The 21,752-nt window shown below is 43.6% G+C and overlaps 2 protein-coding genes across 6 annotated transcripts in view; one reads left to right on the plus strand and one right to left on the minus strand.

Annotated features, from left to right (window-relative positions):
* LOC140515491 (uncharacterized) overlaps positions 1-21,752 on the plus strand; it is a 497,421-nt gene that overhangs the window by 281,821 nt on the left and 193,848 nt on the right. The window lies entirely within an intron of this gene.
* Positions 11,498-21,752, minus strand: part of LOC140515486 (fibrous sheath-interacting protein 2-like) — a 48,790-nt gene continuing 38,535 nt past the window's right edge. The window contains exons 6-9 of the mRNA XM_072626222.1: positions 19,394-19,428; positions 17,128-17,174; positions 15,765-15,828; positions 11,498-11,691 (exon numbers count right to left, since the gene is read on the minus strand). Coding sequence (XP_072482323.1) covers positions 11,552-11,691; positions 15,765-15,828; positions 17,128-17,174; positions 19,394-19,428 — 286 coding nt within the window. The 3' untranslated portion in view covers positions 11,498-11,551. The remainder of the gene's footprint in view (positions 11,692-15,764; positions 15,829-17,127; positions 17,175-19,393; positions 19,429-21,752) is intronic.

Below are 21,752 nucleotides of genomic sequence, written 5' to 3' on the forward strand. Positions count from 1 at the left end.
TGGGAATCATAGGTGCTCAATAGGAGGTGGATGCAGAGACTCCTTGGGGAAAAGTTGTGAGGTTCTTGGGAGTCAGGAGTGGAGAGTTAGAGACCCATAAGCATGGGGAAAATATGGGGGCAGGCCATAGGGGCTCATTAGAAAGGTAAATAAAGAGACTCCTGGAGGGGGGATTGTTTTGAGGGTATTGAGGAGTCAGGAAAGGAAAGTTAAAGAGATGCCTGAGTAGGGAGAATATCTAAGGGTCCCAGGTGCTCAGCGCAGGTAGATACAGAGACTCTTTGGTTACAGGTTATAAGTTTGTTGGGGAGCAGGAGTGTGCGGTTATAGAGACTCCTGAACAGGGCAAGAATATAGGAGGAAGTCATTGTGGCTCAGCAGAGGATAAAGACTCATGGGTAGAAGAAAGAGTTGTAGAATCCTTACGATGCCAAGAGGGGGAGGCCATTGTGACCACTGAACACTGGGAGGATATGGGGGGGGGGGCGTCACAGGTGCTCAGCAGAGGCTGGGTACAGAGTCTGTTAGGGGAACGTTTTTGAGGATCTTGGGAAGTTACAGAGACTCCTGAACAGGGTGATAATATGATATGTGTGTGGCAGGGGGGGGGGGGGGGGGGCGGTGTGGGGAGGCGGGAAGTACACCTCGGCAGGGGGTATACACAGCCACTTCTTTGGTGGAAAGTTGTAGGATCATTGGGGGGTCATGGGGGGGAGTTAGAGTCCCTTGTACAGGGAGAAGAGAGGTGATTCCTAGAAGCCCAGTAGGGAAGTCCCCACTTTGAGAGTAGGAGGGCGTAGTTATAGAGACCCTTGAACAAGGAGAGGACATGGGGATCCCAGTTGCTCTGCACAGGGTAGATATGGGGAAGGTTGTTGGATTCTTGAACTGATAGGATGTGGAAGACACACAGACCCCTGAATGGTGGGAGAACATAGGGGCAGGTCATTGGGATTCATTTAGGGGTAGATACACATATTAAAGGGGAAGTCTGTAGGATTCTTGGGGAGTCAGGAGGGGGAAGACACAGAGACCTGTGAACAGGGGCAGGATATTGGGGGTGTTAGGTGCTCCGCAAGGAGTAGATGAAGTGACTCTTTGGGGTGAGATTTTGAGCCTCTTTGAGAATCAAGAGAGAGGAGTTGATGAGACTCCTGAAGAGGAAAATGCTATGGTGGTGGTGGGGCTCAGGGTATATACAGTTACTCCTCTGGAGGAGGTTGTGGGGTTACTGGGGAGTCTTGAAGGCAGAATTACAGAGAGTTACAGGGGAACAGGGAGAAGATATGGGGCTCCTATTTGCTCAGCAGGGGGTAGTTACAGAGACCATATAACTATGCATACCCTTTGACACAATTATGCTGCTACAAGGTCTGTACCCCAGAGAGATCAAAGAAAAAAAGGAAAAGGAACCATATGTATGAGAATATTTATAGCAGCTCTTTTTTGTGGTGGCAAAGAGTTGGATGCTGAGGGGATGCCGATCAGTTGGGGAATGACTGAACAAGTTGTGGTATATGATTGTTGGGGAATACTATTGTGTGATAAAAAATGATGGGGGGGGGGTTGGTTTCAGAAAATCCTGGGAAGACTTACATGAACCTGATACAAAGTGAACAGAACCAGGAGAACATTGTGCCCAGTCACAGCAATGTTATAAGGATAATGAACTGTGAGCCTTAGCTACTTTGATCAAGACAATGATCCTCCACAGCTCCAGAGGACTCATAATGCAAAATGCTGTCGATCTCCAGAGAGAGAACTGATGGACTCAGTGCAGACTGAAGTATACTTTGTTCACCTTCTTTATTTTTATTCCCTACTCTCCCACCCCAGCCCTTCAACATAGGTAATGTGGAAGTCTGTGTACATGACTTCACATGTATAATGGGTAACGCATTTCTTGCCTTCTCAATGGGTGGGGCGGGGCGGAGGAAGGGAATTTGGGACTTAAAACTTAAAAAATTTAACCTAAAAAAGGAGAGAGGAGTTACAGAACCCCCTTAACAAAGGATTCAGGAGGTCATAAGGGCTCTGTAGTAGGGTCAGATGATAGACTCTTATAGGTAGGTTGCTGAGTGTCTTGGTAAGGAGGGGGAAGTTATGTAGAACTCCGAACAAGGAGAGGATGTGATGGGTCTTAGATACTCAGCAGTGTATAGAGTGATGTGTGTGTATAGGAAGTTTCATGATTCTTTTGGAGTCCAGAGGGGAAAGCCACCAAAACTTGTGAACATGGGGAGGATACTGGGGTCACAGGTACTCAGCAGAGTAGATGCAGGCTCTTTGGGGAGAGGTTATGAGGCTCTTGGTAATTGAAGAGGGGAGGGTTACAAAGATCCATGAAAAGGAGAGATCACATGGGAGTCAGCAGGGGTTAGATACAGACTGCTTGATGGAGATTGTGGGGGTTTTGGTTAGTCACAGGGGGAGTTACAGTGACCCCTGTATATGTCCATAGGGTGTTAGCAAGGGGTACATACAGAGACTCATGGAGGGAGGTTTTTGAGGGCCTTGGGGAGTCAGGAGAGGGGAGTTCCAAAGACCTCTGTGCAAGGAGAGCATCTAGGATAGTCTGACTATTCAACAAGAAATAGATACAGACTTGAGAGGGAAGGCTATGGGATTCTTGGGGAGCCAGAGACTCCTGAGAGTAATTGTTTAGAGTTTGAGAGGTCAGGAGGGTAGACTTACAGAGACCTCTGAATCCTGGGAGATCTTAGGGTACCAACAGGGGAGACACAGAGACTAGGCAGGGGGATGGAAGACATGGGAGTCATAGGGGCTTAAGGAGGGGGTCATTACAAAGTCTCCAGGAGGCAGGTTTTTGAGAGTCTTGGGGAGTCAGGAGGTCAGACTTACAGAGACTCCTGAAGAGGGAGATAATATACGAGATGCTTAGCAGGGGGTAGATACAGAGAGTTCTTGAGGAGAAGTTGTGAGAGTTATTGGGGAGTCACAGGGACTAGAGAGACCCCTGAATGTCATAAGAATATGGGGGGGTGTAGGCATTCAACAGGCATCAGATATGGAGACTCCTTTGGCGGGGGGCTGTGGGTACTTTGGAATTCTGGAGGGAGGCATTGCAAGGAGCGTTGTAACAGAGGAGAAGATTGCCACCGGTGCCCAGCAGGGGGCAGATGCAGAGCCTCCTTGTGGGGGATGTTTGGGGTTCTTAAGGGAGGACTGACAGACTTCTTCCCAAGGGGAGAATTTGGGGGGGTCATAGCAACTCCTCAGTGGGGTCAGTAGGCAGACTGTAGGTAGCTTGTTGGGTACCTTGGTGAGTGAAGAAAAGAAAGTTCCAGAGACCCCCTCAACAAGGAGAGGTTACAGGACAGTATCCTATGTGCTCAGCAGGGGGACTAACGTGGGTTGGATGTTGGGGTTAGCATGGGGGCAGGTAAAGAGCTTCCTTGCTGGAAGTTCTGGGGAGACCCCGACGGGGAGAAGATATGGGCTTTGCAGGTGCTCAAAGGTACAGAGACTCTTTGGGGAGAGATTGTGGGGCTCTTGTGTAGACAGGAAGGGAATGTTACAGAGAACCACGAAAAGGAAGAGTAGATGGGGTCATAGTTGCTCAGCAGAGGGGCAGATACCTAGTCTCCTGGGAAGAGGGTTTTGGTAGTAGTCTTGGGACCTCAGGAGGAATGAGTTACAGAGATCTCAAAACAGGGAGAGGATTATGGGGTCATAGGTGCTTAAGAGATGCCTTGGAGAAAGTTGGAGGGTTCTTAGGGAGTCAGGGAAGAATGATAGAGACCCAAAACAGAGAGGATGTGAGGGTGATAGTCGCTCAGCAGGGGGTAGCTACAGAGACGACTTGAGGAGAACTTGTTGGCTTCTTGAGGAGATTCCTGATCAAGGAGAGGCAATGGTGGCAGGTCAGGGGCTCCTCAGGGAGGTGGATACAGAGACTCCTTGAGGGGGAGGCTTGAGAGCATCTTGGTGAGTCAAGCAGCTGGGGAGACAGAGAGAATCCTGGGCCAGGGGCAATTGTGAGGGTCTTAAAATGATAGCGAGGATTAGATACAGACTGTTGCAGGGGAGGGATGTGGGGACATCTTGGAAAAGCAGTGAGGAGGTAGACCTCTGGACACAGGATTCTTAGGGCAAGGAGAGACCTGAGATACCTAGGTATGGGAGCTTGTGAGAGTCCTGGGGAGGCAAACAGAGACCCACTGGGGGAGGTTATGGGTATTTCAAGGAGTCAGTGTATAGAAGACAATGGAGCCCTGCTTGGGGAAAGGCTGTGTGTGTTCTGGGAAGTCAGCAGGGGAGAGAAACAAGAGACTGAGGGAGGGACTGTGGGGGTCTTGGCAAGTAAATAGTGGGGGAGCTAAAGAGAGCTCTGAGCAGGGGACTTTGGGAGTCAGCAGAGGGAAGCCCCTGCACAAGGTTGCAGTGTAGGGGCTGTAGGAGGTAGGTACAGATTGTGAGGGAAATTGTGAGTCTTAGGGAGTCAGTCTGACGGACTCCTTTGTCAGGGGAAAGTTGTGAAGGTACTGGGGAGTTGGAAAAGAGATAAAGACATGACTGGAGGAGAGTCTTGGGGAGTCAACAGACACACTGGGGAGGGGCTTGTGCCAGGCGCTGTGCTAAGCACTTTACAAATATTAGCTGATTTGATTCTTACAACAACCCTGACAGATAGGTGCTATTATTATTTTCATTTCCTTGCAGATGAGTAAACTGAGGCAGACAGAGGTTAAATAACTTGCTCAGGATCACACAACTAGTAAGGGTCTGAGGCAGGATTTGAATTCATGTGTTCTTATCTCCAGGTCCAGTGTTCTATCTACTACTCCATCTAGCTTCATAAGGAGAGCAGAAGGGAGACAGAGACCTCTGGGCTGGGTGGGGTTGTAGGGTTCTTGGAGAATTAAGAGGGGGTAGGTTCCCCAGGTGCAGAGGTTGTGGGGTTCTGGAGAGATAGTAGGGGGTAGATACTGAGACACCTGGGCAAGACCAAGTGAGGAGAGAGATGTAGAGACCTCTGTTTCAAGAGGTTGTGGGACATCAACAGAGGGGAGACAAGAAACCTTTGAACAAGAGGAGGATGAAAGGAGCCATAGGAGCTCTGCATAGGGTAGACCCAGAGAATCTTGGCGGGGAGATTGTGGGGTCTGGGGAGTCAGCCTGAGGGAGACCCAGAGACCTGGCACAGAGGGATGCTATAGAGGTTCTATGAAGTCAGTGGGGGTAGACACAGAAACCCTGGGAGAGAGCCTTTGGGGGTCTTGGGGAGTCATCAGGAGGAGACAGACCACCCAGAGCAGAGGCTGTGGGGTGTTTGAGGAATCAGCAGGGAGTGGATTCAGAGATCTCTTTGGGAAGGCTATGGGGATCTTGGGGAGTTAGCAGGGAGAGACAGAGAACCCAGGGTACTGGGGATTCAGAGAGGGAGAGACACCAAGAACCTTGTGGAGGATGATGTGAGGGACTTGGAGAGTCATTGAGGGGAGACACAAAGACTCATAGTGGGGAGATGTTGGGGTTTGGAGGAGTCAACATGGGTAAGAGACTGAGACCCCTGGACAGCAGAGGATTTACATGGTAGATAGGGAGACTTGTGCAAGGGAGACTGGAGGTGGGATCTTGGGAAGTCAGCAGAGGGAGATCCAACAAACCTTAAGGACAAGAAGGTGGTTGGGGTCTTGGGGAACCAGTGTGGGGAGTCAACAGAGACTCCTGAGGGGGAGGGTGGGAGGATATAGGGGAGTCAGAAGGGGGAGACAGAGTCCCTTGGGAGGGGAGCCTGTAGGGTTGAGTAAAAGGGAGACACAGAGACCCCTGGAGGATGGTGCTGGAGGGGCTCAATAGAGACCCTTAGGAAGCGGGAGGCTATGAGATCTTGGGATATCAGCAGGGCAGAGACAAGGAGATAGATGAATAGAGAGATAGCTGCATAGATGGATAGATAGGTAGATAAATAGATGGATAGATAGATAGAGAGTTAATTAGATATATAGATAGATGGAAAGATGGATGACAGATCGATAGAGAGATAAGTAGACAGATAGATAGACAGATCATAGATAGATATACAGACATATAGGTACATAGATCAATTGATAGGTAGGTAGGTAGGTAGGTTAGGTAGTTAAGTTCATAACTAGTTACATAGATTCCTAGATAGATAAATAGTTAGATAGCAAGAGAGAAAGATGATAGATAGATAGAGAGAGAGAGAGATATAAAGATAGATAAATAGACAGATGGATAGATAGATAGACGGACAGACAGATAGACAGACAGGCAGAGAGACAGATAGATAGATACATAGATACTTAGATAGGTACATAGATAGATAGATACATAGATAGAAAGAAAGATAGAGAGAGAGATAGATAGGCAGATAGATAGATAGAAAGATAGATAAATAGAAGGACATAACATTACATCAGGGAAGCAAGCAGGGAGGCAGGCAGACAGGAATGAAGGAGGCAGGCATACAAGCAGGTAGGAAGCCAGGCAGATAGACAGAGACAGACAAACTGAGAAATATACACATAGAGTGATAGAAGGACAGACAGACAGACAGGTACATAAATAGATAGATAGATAGATAGATAGATAGATAGATAGATAGATAGATAGATAGATAGATAGATACACAGATGATAGATAGATAGATGGATGGATAGATAGATGGATAGATCGATCGATAGATAGATAGATAGATGGATGGATAGATGGATGGATAGATGGATAGATCGATGGATAGATAGATAGATAGATAGACAGATAGATAGATGGATGGATGGATGGATGGATAGATGGATAGATGGATAGAAGGGTGGATAGATGGATAGATGGATGGATGGATGGATGCATGGATAGATAGATAGATAGATAGATAGATAGATAGATAGATAGATAGATAGAAAGATAGATAGGTAAATAGACGGATAGATAGATTGACAGATAGATATTTTGAAAGATAGATTCTTAGAAGCTAGATAGACAGATAGAGATAGATAGATAGATAGATTGATAGATAGATAGAGAGTTAGATAGTTACACAGGTATATAGGTAGATAGATACATAGATGATAGATAGATACATAAATACATAGATACATAGATAGATAGATAGATGATAGATAGATAGGTAAATAGATGGATAGATAGATTGACAGATAGATATTTTGAAAGATAGATTCATAGAAGCTAGATAGTTAGATAGATAGATAGATAGATAGATAGATAGAATAGATAGATAGATAGATAGATAGATAGATAGATAGATAGGTAGGTAGGTAGGTAGGTAGGTAGGTAGATAGGTAGGTGGATAGGTAGGTATGTAGGTAGGTAGGTAAGTAGGTAGGTAGGTTGGTAGGTAAGTAGATAGATACATAGATAGACGGATAGATACATAGATAGATGGAGAGAGAGAGAGAGAGAGAGAAAGAGAGAGGGATAAATGATAGGTAGATAGGTAGGTAGACAGATAGATACATAGATAGATAGATTGAGAGAGAAAGAGAGAGAGAGAAAGAGAGAGAGATAGCTTGAATTATATTTTAGAGGAGTTTTACAATATTGTGATACATTAAAATCACAAGTTAAGGACAGCTGTTCTTGTATAGTTTCTACCTCTTTTCCAAGCCAGAATATAGCCTCTTTTAGACTTACCTTATTCTTCATGGTAGGTGGCATCCAGGCTGTCTTGGGTCAAGTGAAATCGTGACCCAGGAGATCTGTGTTTTCTTTACCATTAACATGCCATAACATAGTACATGTCCACAAAATATTAAGATATGGAAAAAGCCACATTATTCAAGATAGTGTTTCGGGTTAAGGGTCTCATAAAGTATGCTAAGTCAGCCCCATCTGGCCTTGTTGACAGAAGAACAGGTATTCTCTAAGTCTATTTCAGAGAACAAAGAAACTGTTAGGTCCAAGCTCTTCTAATTAATTCAAGTTCTGGCCCTTATTAACGTTCAAAAATGATATTAAATATCATCATTTCCTCACTTTGGTCAAAGCTAAGCCTAAGGCTTCGCCTGTAGACTAAGAAAGGTATGGAAAAACCTCTAATTAATCAGTTCTGGGTATGCAAGAGGCTCAGGTAGGGAGGGAGGGAGCTGTTCTTCATGTGGGCCTGGTCCAGACTCTTGGGAAAGCTGTCCACATCTGATGTCTTTTTCAGGCCCTTTCAAAATTGGAGGGTAAGGTCTCTTATGGGCTCAGATGTCCACTCAGGAGCAAGGGCAATGGATGTGACAGATGGATCCCAGAGTCTACAGAAAGACGTGGCAGGGGCTCCCACAAGACATGTGACTTGATAATTAAGAGGAAACAGTACAACACAGCTAAAGGCACATAGAAACAGTTCAGTTTCCCAGCCACGCAGGTCTAGGTTCAAACAACGCAATAAGGTTTTTCTCAAAATTCACAAAATTGCATAATTACATTAAATCAGGTACAGCTTAAACTTAGATGGGTCACAATAGACTAGTTTTGAGAATGGAGATTTACATGTCACCAAGAGGAACAAAAAAACTTAAACATGAACCATACAAATCAATGCTAACTAACCAATTATCAATGTTAACTAACATTAAGTTCCTGGTATCCCAGTAATCCATTATTAATATCCATTTAAACATCACTTTCTGAATCACAGATGTCTCATGTAGTTATCTGATACCTAGATAGCCTTTCTTTGACAACAGCTTTTATTCTTGGGACAGTTCAAAAAGGAAATTCTGCTTCTCTGGTTCAGATCTAGAAATTCCAGATAATTCTGGCAATGTAAATTAGTAAAATTTCTTAAAATTGGTTCTCCCCTTTTTTGGAAACTTGATAGAATTTCAGTTTGCATATCATTTACTGTTCTGTCCTTATCTAAATCCTGTACCTGGTATAAGAATCTTTTAAAATGTGAGGGTCTAACCATAAAATGAACTCATCTGCCCTTTAAAATTACTAGACAGGTACTTTAACAAAGAAGAAATAATTTCACTTGCTTTTATCACTATCTTACACAATTCTTATGCAAAAATCCAAATTTGAGATCTTATTATGAAAAACATAATAAATTCTAGAAGCCAGTCATACACATCTGTATATAATTCTTAGAGGAATCAGTCTGATCCTGTTGCTTTTCCTCAAAATTTGCTGTTCTATTTAATTAGACATGTATCACCTTACATGTTTGTGTTATTACTTGATCTAATCATTTCCTCCTTTGGAGGATGTTATCCCTATATTATATTTATTTATTTATTTGACTGAATATAGGTTAAAGTGGTAAGCTATTCATTCCTGCATCTCATTGTAGTAACTCAGAGATGTTCCAATTTCCACTTGTTATTTAACAGACTTAGTATTGTACTTACAGAACTTGATTATAGACATTTGCCCTAAGAGAAAAAGAGGGACAATGTCATATATCTTAACAGAGGAAAGAACTTTCTTAGCTCTGTTTGATTCCAAGAATAAGGCATTAACTGACAGCCAATCATGTGGTTGGTAGGTGGGGGGGGGGGGGAGGACTTAGGAGTAATCAAGTGAGGGATTGAAAGGAAATTGCACATTTGGGAAATAGTTAGCAAGATCCTACCCAGGCTATGTCCAAGGTTGTCTTCAAAACCTTTCTAGGCATCCACTATTCTCAGCCTGCAGCACATGTCAATTGGCTTTATGATAACTTAGACAACTATTCCTGTAAGCAGAGCTTCAGACAATAGTAAATTTCAGTCCCAGTCTTAAATAGCAAATAGAACACAATTTTTAACCCTTGCTTAGGCCGTAGAATGACTACAAATTCAGATCAGAAGAGCAAGATCTCTTCAGCTTTACAGCCTAATTTAACAGTAAATTATTTTGAAAATTAGTAGGCCTTCTAAAAATCACACAAGAAAAAAAATAAAATAAAAATCACACAAGAGTTTTCAAAACATTTCTTCTAAAACTATTTCCCTTCTTTAAAAACAGTTTAAAATTCATTCTGATGTTCACTAAACTTTTGTGAAAAAAATTAGTTGGAAACTTTTAAATGATAGGTAACTTTCTTCCTCCTTAAAGGAGAAATAAACCTTTAAAATTGTAATTCATTAAAACTGAGTTGTTATAAAAATGTCCTTAAGTAACAGGAATTCCCAAAGTATTATAACAAACTGAATTCTTAGTTATTGCAGAATTCCTAGATATCACAAAATGCTTTAGTAAAAATGGTGTTGTAATGGAATTCACATTAGTAAGAAACTGATCACAGAAAAACACTACTGCTTTTAAAATCTTTTTAAAGAATGGAACATCTTAAGGTGGGTCTCAAGTAGTTTACATAAATTTCTTCACATGCTGTCCCTACACTTCTACGTTCTCCTCTCTATAATTAGATCTGGGATGAGAGGGGTTAACATGTACTCTTGTAGGTGTTAAAAATCCCCGATCTGAGATACTCTTCTTAACTCTGAGAGGGAATGGGAAATGCTAAGTGATCAGGATTGAGAGGGAGTGTTTTAGCAAGGTGAGTTCCTGGAGCTACCCATAATCTTAGGATGTTTTTTCCCAGTAATTTCAAATGTTAGGTCCAGGCTTTCCTTAATTCAAGCTCTGGCCCTTATTAAAGTCCAAAAATGATATTAAATATTATCAGTAACTATTGTGAAAAGTGGGGGCTTACCTGTAATTCTTTTACTAAATTTATTAACTTCTCTATTGCACAAAGGCCCAACTTGAGTTCTTCATGAAGCTCTTCTAGTCCACATTGACCTGTCTTTGTCTGATTTCCTATAGCACCTAGCATTTAATGATTTCTTTTTGGTTTACTCTTGAGCTGTAAGTTCTTTAGCTTGAGAAATTCTTTGGGTATGGATTCTCTCCACCTTTGCAGATGGGCAACTCATCTTAGTTGCCTGAAGTTACAGCCAGTACGTGTCAGGTAGGATTTGAACTCATCTTGACAGTGTCTTGGCTTTTTTCTGTGCTAATATACTGTCTCATATTGTTCTCTAATTTTACAATGTTAGAGCAGGAAGGGACTTTAGATCCCTCTTTTTACAGATGAGGCAGTTTTGAGGTCCAGAGAGAAAAAAACAACAAGGTCACTCAACTAGTGAGTAGAGCCAGAACTGAAGCCTAGGGGCCTGTCCTCTTTCCATTATACCCCATTTCCTGTGTGTTAGGTTAGTTTTGTCTCCCCAATAGTCTCTAGTATCAGCTCTATGGGGGGGGCTTCTGCTTTTTTGTAAATCGTGTACTCGAGCTAGTGTTGTGCATCTTTGTATACAGCTAGACATGTCAACAAATTGTTTTTAAATACAAAGCTCTTTGTCATGACCTATCCTTGTATTACCTTACCCTTAGGGAATTCTGAAATGCTTAGGACAGAAAGCTCCCCTCCTTCAAGAGTGTACTTTTCTCAGAACCCTTTGAGAGGAGTTAGCTCCTTTTACAGATAAGGAAACAAAGGCTCCCTCCCCCTTAAACAGTGCAAGCAGGCTTCTGCTTCTATAATTTATCAATCCATTCCTTGGACACACCCTGATTGTTTTTAAATATATTTAACTTTCTTTGACATTAAGTATGTACAGCATTTTCAAGGCTTGTCCTCCTGGTTAGGTGGTATTGATGCAACGTCAGTAGCAGTGCTTGATCGAGAAAACAACCTTGACAGAGCTGAAGACACCTTCTCAAGCATTTTGGAAGATTGTCTGGAGACTTGAGCCCTAGGAGTTCCTGTAGACAGACATCATGGGAAGTGTAAAGAGCTAGGTTAGAGCTGTTGGACTCTTTTTAACTCCTCTATGAGCAAGGTGAGGCCTTGGGCTTATGTGGATGGAAGGCTTCTCCTACTCTTAGCCCCCTCCTCTCTTACTTTGTCATCTCTTTTCTCTAGGGCTTCATGTTTTACAAAGCATGTTCAGAGGTTTTCTTAGGTGAGCTTTAAGATAAGCCTTGTAGGAGGTAGTTTAAGGATTAGCATTCCACAATCTTTTGTCAGTTTACTTCCGTGGTCTTATTTTCCAAATGTCCCTTCATACATTCTAATACCAGGCCAAACTCTAGAGTCCTACTCTCATGACTTGCCTTCTCTCACCCCTCAGACTCCAAGTGTCCAAAAAGGACATCTCTACCCAAACCTACTCTTTGGTTCAGCTTCCCACCTTGTGTTAGTCACGTAGGCTTGAAACCAGGGAGTCATGCTGGATTACCCCCTCATTCCCCAACAATTCAGTTGCCATGTTACCTTCACAATATTTGTCCCATCCATCCCTTCCTCTCCATTCCCACCTTCTAACTGCTCTTTTTGACCCTAGTCTTCTCACTCCAATTCAGCCTTCACACAGTGGCCCAAGTAATCTGTCTAAACGGTAGGTCTGGCCATGTTACTCCTCTGTTCAACAACTTGTGGGAAGCAAGAAAGCTGTTTTCCACAGTCCTAGGTGATAAGGGTTGTGACCTAGCATGGACAGGTTAAAGGTCAGAGACTAATGAGCAGGCTCAAGGAGCTGTATGAGGAAAAGCCTATCAGACAAGAGAACATGGAATCACATGGCCAGGGTATGGTATCCGAGGAGATCCAAAGTTAGGAAAACAGTATAAGAAGCCCCATGTTTCTCTGTGTTGTAGTCATCCTGTAACCTTACTGGGGAAGCTATAAGGCTACACATCCATTCAGGGGGAATGGATTAATAAAAGCTTTCCTGATTTCACAAGTATTGTCCTTTGTTTAAGGTGAGCATGTTTCTCACTGTTGGGGGCTTATTAGATGAACTTGTTTGCTTCATCTGGGATGAAATACAGATTCCTGAACTTGGTATTCCAGTTTTATTTTGTGCATCTCCCCTTCACAAAGTTTCCTCTGTTTTTCTCAAACTGTACTAATTAAACTCTTCCCCAGTTTGGATATGCCACCTCTTGCCTCCATATATTCTTGTAGACCTAGGATAAACTCCTGCCTCATCACCTACAAGTCTCTATTCCTTCATGTCCCATTTTGAAAAAATTCTCTTTCCTCCCAAACTTCCCCTCTTCTGGACTACCCTATTTCTGGTGCAAGTCCCAGTTCACAGGTGTCTCAGGTTTATGGCCTTGGTATGATCCTTAGCTTCTCACTCTCTCACCCCACCCCATATCTGTATATTTATGCCATCTCTCCGTTGGCCCTCATCACCTCTCACCTAGAGTATTGCAACAGCCTCCATGTTGGTCTCCCTGCCTCATATCTCTCCTCACTTCAGTCCAAGCCCAGATCTAACCGTGTGACTTTTTTACTCAGCCAATTTCAGGGGGCTCCCTGCTGCCTCTGGGAGAAAATATAAACTCCTCTGCCTAGCTTTCTGGCCAAACTGTTGTCCTCTTTGTTCCTCACCTCCATGCCTGGAATGCACCTTGTCCTTTCCACTGCACTCAGTTCCTCTCTGCCATTTAGATGCAGCTCAGGCACCATCTTGTGCATGACGCCTTTCCTAATCTGTCTCTCCATCCCCACCCCCTTCTTGTCTTTAACTGCTTTACTTATTTGTATTTTCTGTACATTGATGCTGGGTATACTTAGTTATCTTCTTATTTGCCTGTGAGGTTGGAAGCTCCTTGGGAATAAGGATTGTTGTTGTCTTTGCCAGATTGATGAAACCGATGAGTTTTTCTCCCTTTTCCCAGCACCCTTTGCTTAGAAATCTACTTTGTCACACTCTTATCACACACACTGTACACCTATGGCTCCCTCCACCCAAGGCAAGGGCCAAAGGACCACCATTCTTCCCCTCTAGGCTGCCCGAGCTTCCTGCCTCTGTTTTTCTGTGTATACTACCTGGGGATCAGAATGCCTCTGTGCCTTTGTTGGAGCTGGGCTTTCTTCTGCCTCTTAGAGCAAGTGCATTAAAGACCCAACTTCCCAGTTGCAACAAGGATGCCTCCCATCAGGCTGGCAGCTCCTGATATCTCAAATGGGAAGGGATTTGAGATACGGATTAAGTAGTAGAGCCAGTCTTCAAACCCAGCTCCTCAGGCTGTAAATCTGGTGCTCTATTCTTCTACACCAGTATTGTGTTATAGCTTCGCAGAGACACTGGTTCTTGAGAAAGTCCTTAATAGGTAGGATCCCAATAGCTCAGGACAATAATTGTGTTTCCCTTGACCAATGAGTGATCTGAGTCAGCAGTACTCATGCAGGCTTCCAAGAGCCTGCTAAAGCTGAGTGAGTAGGCCTGGTACCCAAATGCCTTTTTGCTACATGCCAGGATGCCATCCCTCCCCCTGGCCTGAGTCCTATCTACTCTGAGCAGTGGGGTATGATGAGAAGTAGAGGATTTGGAGCCAAAGGGAGTCAGAATAAAGCCTGCCTCTGTCTGCTGTTGACCATCATGGTATTCTTGGCTACGTTTTCCTCTCTGGGTCTTGATGGCCTCTCTAAAATGAGGGGGTCTAGACTACTTTTAGGTCTCTTATCTTTAATCCTTTAAGCCCATGTGAAAATGCAAGGTTAGAAGAGCATCTGTTTTTCTAAACTTTCTAAATTAAGTTGACTTTCAAAACAAAACTACCATGAAAAATGAAATAGTGGGGCTATCCCAACAACTCTAATCTCCCTTCCCCACTACACATAAGTATTCTCTCTCCTCTCTCCCTTTCCGCTCTCCTCCATCCTCTCTCCTCTCTTAAGCCAAGGCCTTTCCTCTCACTTACAAATGGCCATCATCAGTCATCATGGTGTGGTGGCAGTGGAGATGGTCACAGAGCCCAGAGGGAGGCCTTTTTTAGGTCACAACAAAGACTGTGCCTCTGACTTGCCCACAGTCAACCAGCTGGTAAATATCAAAGGTGAAATTTGAACCCGGGTTTTCCTAACTACAGGGCTAGCACTATCTACTGTACCACACTGCCCTTCTAAGAGGCAAATGACAGAGGAGAGTAGACAACATGAGAGAGATTTATTACATGGAAGCATACATATATTCGTATATATGTATATTACACATACATACATCTGAAGGGGAATGAATGAAAACATGAAAAAAAGAAGAGACAAGCACTGTGTCTCACGTCAAAGTCTTCAGTGCCCGAGTTGTATCTAGTTTCTTTGAATAGACTGTAATACCGACTGTATCTGGTAAAATCAGTCTAATTTCTGGGCAGTGGGCCTGCTTTATTGGTCTGAGATGTCTTGGGCATCTTAATTGCACTAGATGGTAGGTGATTTATAATGTAGTTACAGCAATACTGGCTTAGAACAAAACTTACTCAAGAATTCATTTGACAATTTTAACCTCTCTCCAGGCAGTGTGGTACAGTTGATAAGAGAGCCTTGGACACAAAACCTCAACCCTGGCTACACAGCTAATCTTCTGTAATATCAAGTAAAACCATTCAAAGAAGAAGTGGCATCCAGTGCCCTGGATTTTGAGACTGATGACTTGGGTTCCAATCTCATCTTTGCTAAGTATTAGCTGTGTGACCTTGGGTAAGTCACTTCTCTTTTCTGGGCTTCAGTTTCTTCTTCTGTAAAATGAGGAATTTAAACTAGATGAGCTCAAAGGTTTAAATCCCATGATACATTTTGGAATAGGAGAAGGAAAGCCCTGTCTGAATTAGTAAAAAGCCTAAATCACAGAGAGACCATGGCAGTTTAGTTATGTGGTGGGACACACAATGACAAAATGGAAGGCTTCTGCCAGTTTGGGGACCACTTGCTATTTCTGCTTCTTGGGCCTGGGGGCAGAAATGAGGGAAGGAAATGATCACAAATCTTCAATTCACAGGGACCAAAGTGGGAACTTAAGCTAATATTTGAAGAACATGTTACATACTTGGTGTGCCCTCCTTGGAGGCCTGATTGGAGGTTGATGTAGTGCCTTCGTAGATGGTGATAAACTGCACCAAGATAAGAGAGAAAAAGAAAACATCAATATCCTCTCTAGTACAGGATGGTAAAGTCCTATGACCTCTAGCATGGGTCTTCTGTAGAAACCAGGGAAGGGCTCAGGAGTTGCTGAGGTCACAGCAACCACTGCTCTTGTGACCCAATGTCATCAGTGCCTTAAGACCTCCAGAAGTTTGCAGTACAACCCACACCCCAACATGCACAGCAGAAAAGAAACCAGGCCACCCAGTAACCAGACTGCTAGTGCCAGACTGCTTGTGCCATGGTTGTACAAATCGTTCTCTTCAGTTTTCCTATTCAATACCCTTGCTTTAGCGTGTTCATGAGGCCAGTTAAAGCACCCAGTGCTCTCCCCTCTCAGGAAAGGAACTACTGTCATTGACTCCTTCCTACAAATGAGAGGAAGGTATTGCTTCTCCCAAAGGAATTTCCATTTATACTGTATTTATAGTTGGGGAATAAAAGGTTTTATCCCCTTAAGAAAGGAGTATCAAGCATCACATACATCATCCTTTCCCGAGAGGGGCACTGAATAGGAAAACTGACGATTTGTGGAACAGTGTAAGGACAGACTACTTTGGAAGCTTTAATAACTTGGAGTAGAGCAGTGAAAGAGCAACCATGATTCCAGAGGACTTATGGTGAAGCAGGCTGCCCACCTCCTGACAGAAAGTCTCATCCTGCACCCTGGGTCCATCCTGACAGAGTGGGGATGGACCCAGGGTGCAGGATGAGACTTTTTGGACATGACCACTATGGGGAATTTGTTTTGCTTGACTTGGCAAATCTGTCACAAGAGTTTTGTTTTTCCTTTTTTTTTCCAGTGAGGGGAGGGAGAGAAAATAAAACCTTGTCAGTTGAAAAAAATTAAATGTTTTGAATACCAAAATTAAAGGAAGCTGGCAAGGGCAGTCCTTGTGACAAAAGTAATCAGGTCACATTGGCACACACAAGAGGAAAGAAGCAAGGCCCATTATATCTGGGGGCCAAATTCCAATGTCAGCAATGACTACCATCAGGTTTTTTCCCTTAGTTTGTTTCTTCAACTATAAAACTGGAATCTTAAGACTTGCCCAGTGCTGCTGTGAGGACCGTGGCTGGAGAAACGGGAGCTCTTATTAAGGGGCTGGCTCTCCTTTGGAATTCGTGGACTTTTAGGCCATGGGGAAGCCAGGAAGGGCCAGAGGACCTCCAAGTCATCTTGGATGTGGTCACTTCAAGCCAACTCTGCTGTTTTGTTGGGGTCTCAGCTCACCCTCCACTCTTAGGTGTAACTTTGAAATACATACCTGAAGGCTACTTGTTTCATCTAGGGTCTTGGCCTCTTCCAGATACACTGTGAGTAAAACACAGAGTTGTGAAAGTCTAAGATCTCTGTCTGAAAAATGATCATTTCTAAAGGAGGTCAGATTTCTATCACACTTGTTCTCCATAACTCACCCAATATCCCACAACCAAAATTAGTGGGTGTTTAAGTCAGTTAAATTGGAATCTTTCCAGAGTAAACTGAAGCCTAAGGAGGTGTGGTCCTTGATAGTGTTGGGGGCTGGCTCTGGCTCCCTTGGGAGAGATTATAAAAAGATGGAGCATGGTATAGCATTAAAGTCCAATAGATTAGATGCAGGGCTGGCCCTGCCAGGAATTCTGCAGGACCTTGGGCAGTTACTTCCCTTCTCTGGTCCATGTGTAAAATGGACGGGGTAGGGTTGGCCTTTGCTTTAATTCTAGGATGCAGGGAACACATATGTGATACTTCATGTTCTCCTTAGACTGCAGGCTGTTATTTCTGGTGAAGGGTTGGCAGTGAGACATGGAGATGGACAGTCTTCCTTGAGGACTGGTGGCTCAACTTTTGCAAGTAGTTTAAATGGGTCACAAGACTGGAAAGTGTCGGGCTAAACTCAAGTACTGAGGCTTGAACCTTACATCCCCCTCAGGGGTTTTCATTCTACTCCTAAGCTTATACTAAGTACACTCATTTGCTCTCTCCTTCCTCCCTCCCCCGCCCTCCTTTTTCTCCCTCTCTCCCTCCCCTCTCCCACATATAGAACAAACTTCTCAGAAATTTAAACTAGGAAACTGTGACAGTATTTTAAAGTTATACATTCTTTTACAAGAATTGGATATCAAAGATAAATCTGAACCTCCTCTTTTGTCCCAGGTGTGGGATAGGGAAATCCATGAGAGCCTACCTAACCTGTGGCTGCCACTGAGAAACCCTATACCCCCAGATTCTAGATTCACTCCTGTGCTTTAGGGTTTTCTAAGTGCTTTGCTCACAACATGTTTTATCATATCCACATTTGTAGATGAGGAAACTGAAGCACTGAAATCTGGGTTATCAGTTACAGTCTGACTGTATAGGGTAGAGTCATTGAGAAGAAGAGAGGTCAGTTGTCTTGCTTTATCTCCTGCCTCCTCAATTACTGATTTTTGGCTACTCTAGCTGCTTCACACTGCAAATACTTTTCCTTGGCCTATACCCACGTCCTTCCTTCTCCCTTGCCTCCAAGTCCACACCACCTGTCTTGGCCAAACTATGTGTGACAAACTCTTCTGCCTTGAATGTTTGATTCTCTGCTTTTTCAATGGATCTGTGGTCTTATCAACAGATGTGTTCCCTCCATTGATGCAGATCTTAAGTTAGCCTCACCTTCACAACCTGGACCATTTTTGTCCACGTCCTCCCATAGCTCATCCCCAGAGACCTTCCTAAGTCTAGGGTTTTTTACATTTTGGGGGAGAACCAATACAATCCTCAAGCCAACATTGATACTTTCAGTATTTCCATTCAAGAATTGGAATAGGCAAGTATTTGCCATGAGAGCATAGTTGTTTTAAAGTCAGACTATGGCATCATTTAGCATATCTTAATAATGATTCAGACAGACAAGCCATTGCTGCGTTGACTGTGAGTTGCATGTGTAAGTTATTCACTTCTGGAAAGGCAAACAAACTGGTGGCCTAATCCTGAGGATTTCCACTCTGGCAGCCTTAAGAAGTAAGTAGAGTAGAAGGTTCAAAAGCTCCCCTACTAGACTTGGCTCCAACACTTCCTTCCTACCTGAGTGACCTTGGACAAGTCCCTTCCCTTATCTGGGGCTTTGTTTCCTCATCTCCAAGATGGGAATCATGAATATGCCACCTTCCTTTTAAGGTGCTTGGTTATAGACATTCTAGTGCTATATAAATATGAGTTCCTACAAGTATTCCTCTACTGAAGTCTTCCCTTGCTGCCTTAGCATGAAAATGATACTAGGCTTTTGGGCCTAGTAACAACTTCTGACCTCCAAGGCCTACCCTAGGTAGGGAATGAGAAACTTTCTCATTAGAAACTTGACCTTGGAGTAATAAATGTTTTCAGTCATAAGAAATCATGAAGACAGTATACTAAGGCATGGAGGGAGGATTAATAAGGATGAAATCATGTATATTTTAAAATATTTTATGTATATTATTAGTATTATTTAATAACTTCAGATTTAAAAGGTATCAAAGCAGTGACCAGTGTTTCTTAAATAAGCTCTAATGCAAATTAAAAATAAGTAATCAAACCGTCAGTTGATTTCTTGCCTGATCCTTTGCTGTCACTGTTCGAAAAAAAAGAGAATGTTTCATTTTTTGTTTAGTCAGTAAAGGAAGAAATTACATGTTAATTAAAAGAACAACTTGTCAAGTATTGATATAGTCAGATAATGACAAAAATGATCCCTTCTAGGTTCCAAGTCAAGCAGAATGTTGTAGAACCAAAATACAGTGATACCTGAATTGACCTTGGTTTAGATTTATCTGCATCCTCTCTCACCTCTGTTGCTGCCAATTCCAGACTCTTATTACTAGTCCTAACTGCTAACCATTGGGGTGGCTTAGCATTTAGCACTTTGGGAAAATTTGGGGTGGGGCTCACCTGGGGTACAGCACCAAGTGGAAGGGAGAAAGTAAACCTCAGGTCATGGGCTGCATTCCTGTATCAAATGGAGGGTGGGACCTGGCAGGGGAGGAGCTGGTGAGTGAAGCATGCTCGCTCTCTCCCTCCTACAAAAGTGCTGGAGGTGCTCTTAGGGCTTGCTACTGAATGAAATCAGATTAAGTGAAGACCCCTCAGACATGAATTCCCCAAGAATACCCACCCTTCCTGCCAAAACTTAAACAACTGCCACAATGGCAGAAGGACATATGTCCATGACAGTATACAACCCAGGTCCTACTGGTTTCAAGCCCACCTTCTATCCACTATGCCATGTTGACTTTCCATGGGGGACGTATGGATAAATAGCCATGACAGAAATGATTGCTAATGATCTGGAGAGATCCAGAGTTGCCCTCTTTTTCTAAAGTATTGATTTTAAAAGTTCAGTCTTTTGAAGGACATCACTGATAGTAAGATTGGACTTTCTTGGTCATTTGCCTCCTTAGGTAAATAAAATGCTCCGAGATGGAGGCGAACCACCAAAGTTATGGTCACACCACATCAGCATTCTTCCCTTAAGTTCCATATTTGGTAACAAAAACCCTCATTGGTGAGCAATGATCCTTTCCGTGTTCTTTGTCTCTGGGGTAGTAGATTCCCGTGCTTAGACTATATGTGTGGATTCCCAGCCAATGGGAAGAGAAGCTACAGGGTTTCTGTTTTAGGACCATACATTGCTGTACTCTACTCCACTCAGGTGCACTCCCTTGCTCTCCCCACCCATGGTCTCGAGGGAAGCACCCCTTCTCATGAAATTGTAATAAATTCCTTTTTGCCTTCTACCTTGAGAAGCCTCTGAGTTTAATTTGAGTAAGGGTCACTCTATCCCACACACTAATGCTATCCCTGACAGGAAGGAAAGATTTGGAAGCTGGGGCATAACTGGAAAGGAAACCACAGTGGGGAGAAAGATTTTAGATAGCCAAGGTGTACCACAATGTCCATGGTTGCCTGGTGCTTGAGGGGACAGAGTATGGAATTTTGTCTGCTTTATAGCATAGTTGAGGACATAAAAATTTGATCAGAGCATCTAAAGTTTGAAGGAGCTTTTGAGATCATCTAGTTCTCTCCCTCCATTTTACACAAGGAGGAAAAAAACCCAGAGAGTGAAGCAAAATTGTCCAGTGCCACTCAATAAATAGCAGAGGCATGAATCAAATCCAATTCCTTTCTCTCCAAAGTCTGTGGTTATCCCACTAAACAATTCTTCTTTTCACTTAGTTTCCTACTTAAATACTAGTATAATTGAAAGTTTCTACCTTTTCAAAATATGGTATTAGAAAGCCCAGGTCCCTAGTACCCTCCAGAAGGATAGAGGCAGAAATATCAAAAAATGTCTAAAAGGTGAGGGAGAAGAGGTAGGAAGAAAGGATAATCAAAGCTTCTGAAAAGATAATAATGCTGGGGCAGAGCCAAGATGGTGGAGTAGAAAGATGCACATATGCTAGGTTCTTCCCCCACAGCCCATAAAATAGCTGCAAAGAAAGACTCTCAAATTCTAGAGCAGCAGAAGCCACAGAAAGATGGAGTGGAGGAGATTTCTGGTCCAGGGTGACCTGAAAGGCTAACAGACGAGGTCTATCACAGTGAACGGCATAGTGCAGCCCCACCTTGGCCTTGTGGTGCTGGGAAGAGCAGGACTGGAGCAGGCCTCCGGGGTTGGAATCCCCAGAAGCCGCAGCAGCAGTTTGCAGATCTCTCAACCCGCAGGTGCCAAAGACAGCTTCAAAGGTCAGTGAGAGAGCTTTTTCACCTCTGTAACAAGGGACCAGGGTCCTCCCCTAGCCCCGGCCCCAGGCTGCAGTGGCTATGGTGGCCAGGCAGGCAGCAGTCAGCATCCATTGGTGGATAAAGCCCCTGGGTGAATTGAGCAGCTGATCTGAACCTCAGCCCTGAGTGGGGGCTCTGCCCCTCCCCACCCCCTGCCCAAAGCCCCTGAAGGAA

The sequence above is a fragment of the Notamacropus eugenii genome, chromosome X, assembly GCF_028372415.1.
Source record: "Notamacropus eugenii isolate mMacEug1 chromosome X, mMacEug1.pri_v2, whole genome shotgun sequence".
Lineage (NCBI taxonomy): Eukaryota > Metazoa > Chordata > Mammalia > Diprotodontia > Macropodidae > Notamacropus > Notamacropus eugenii.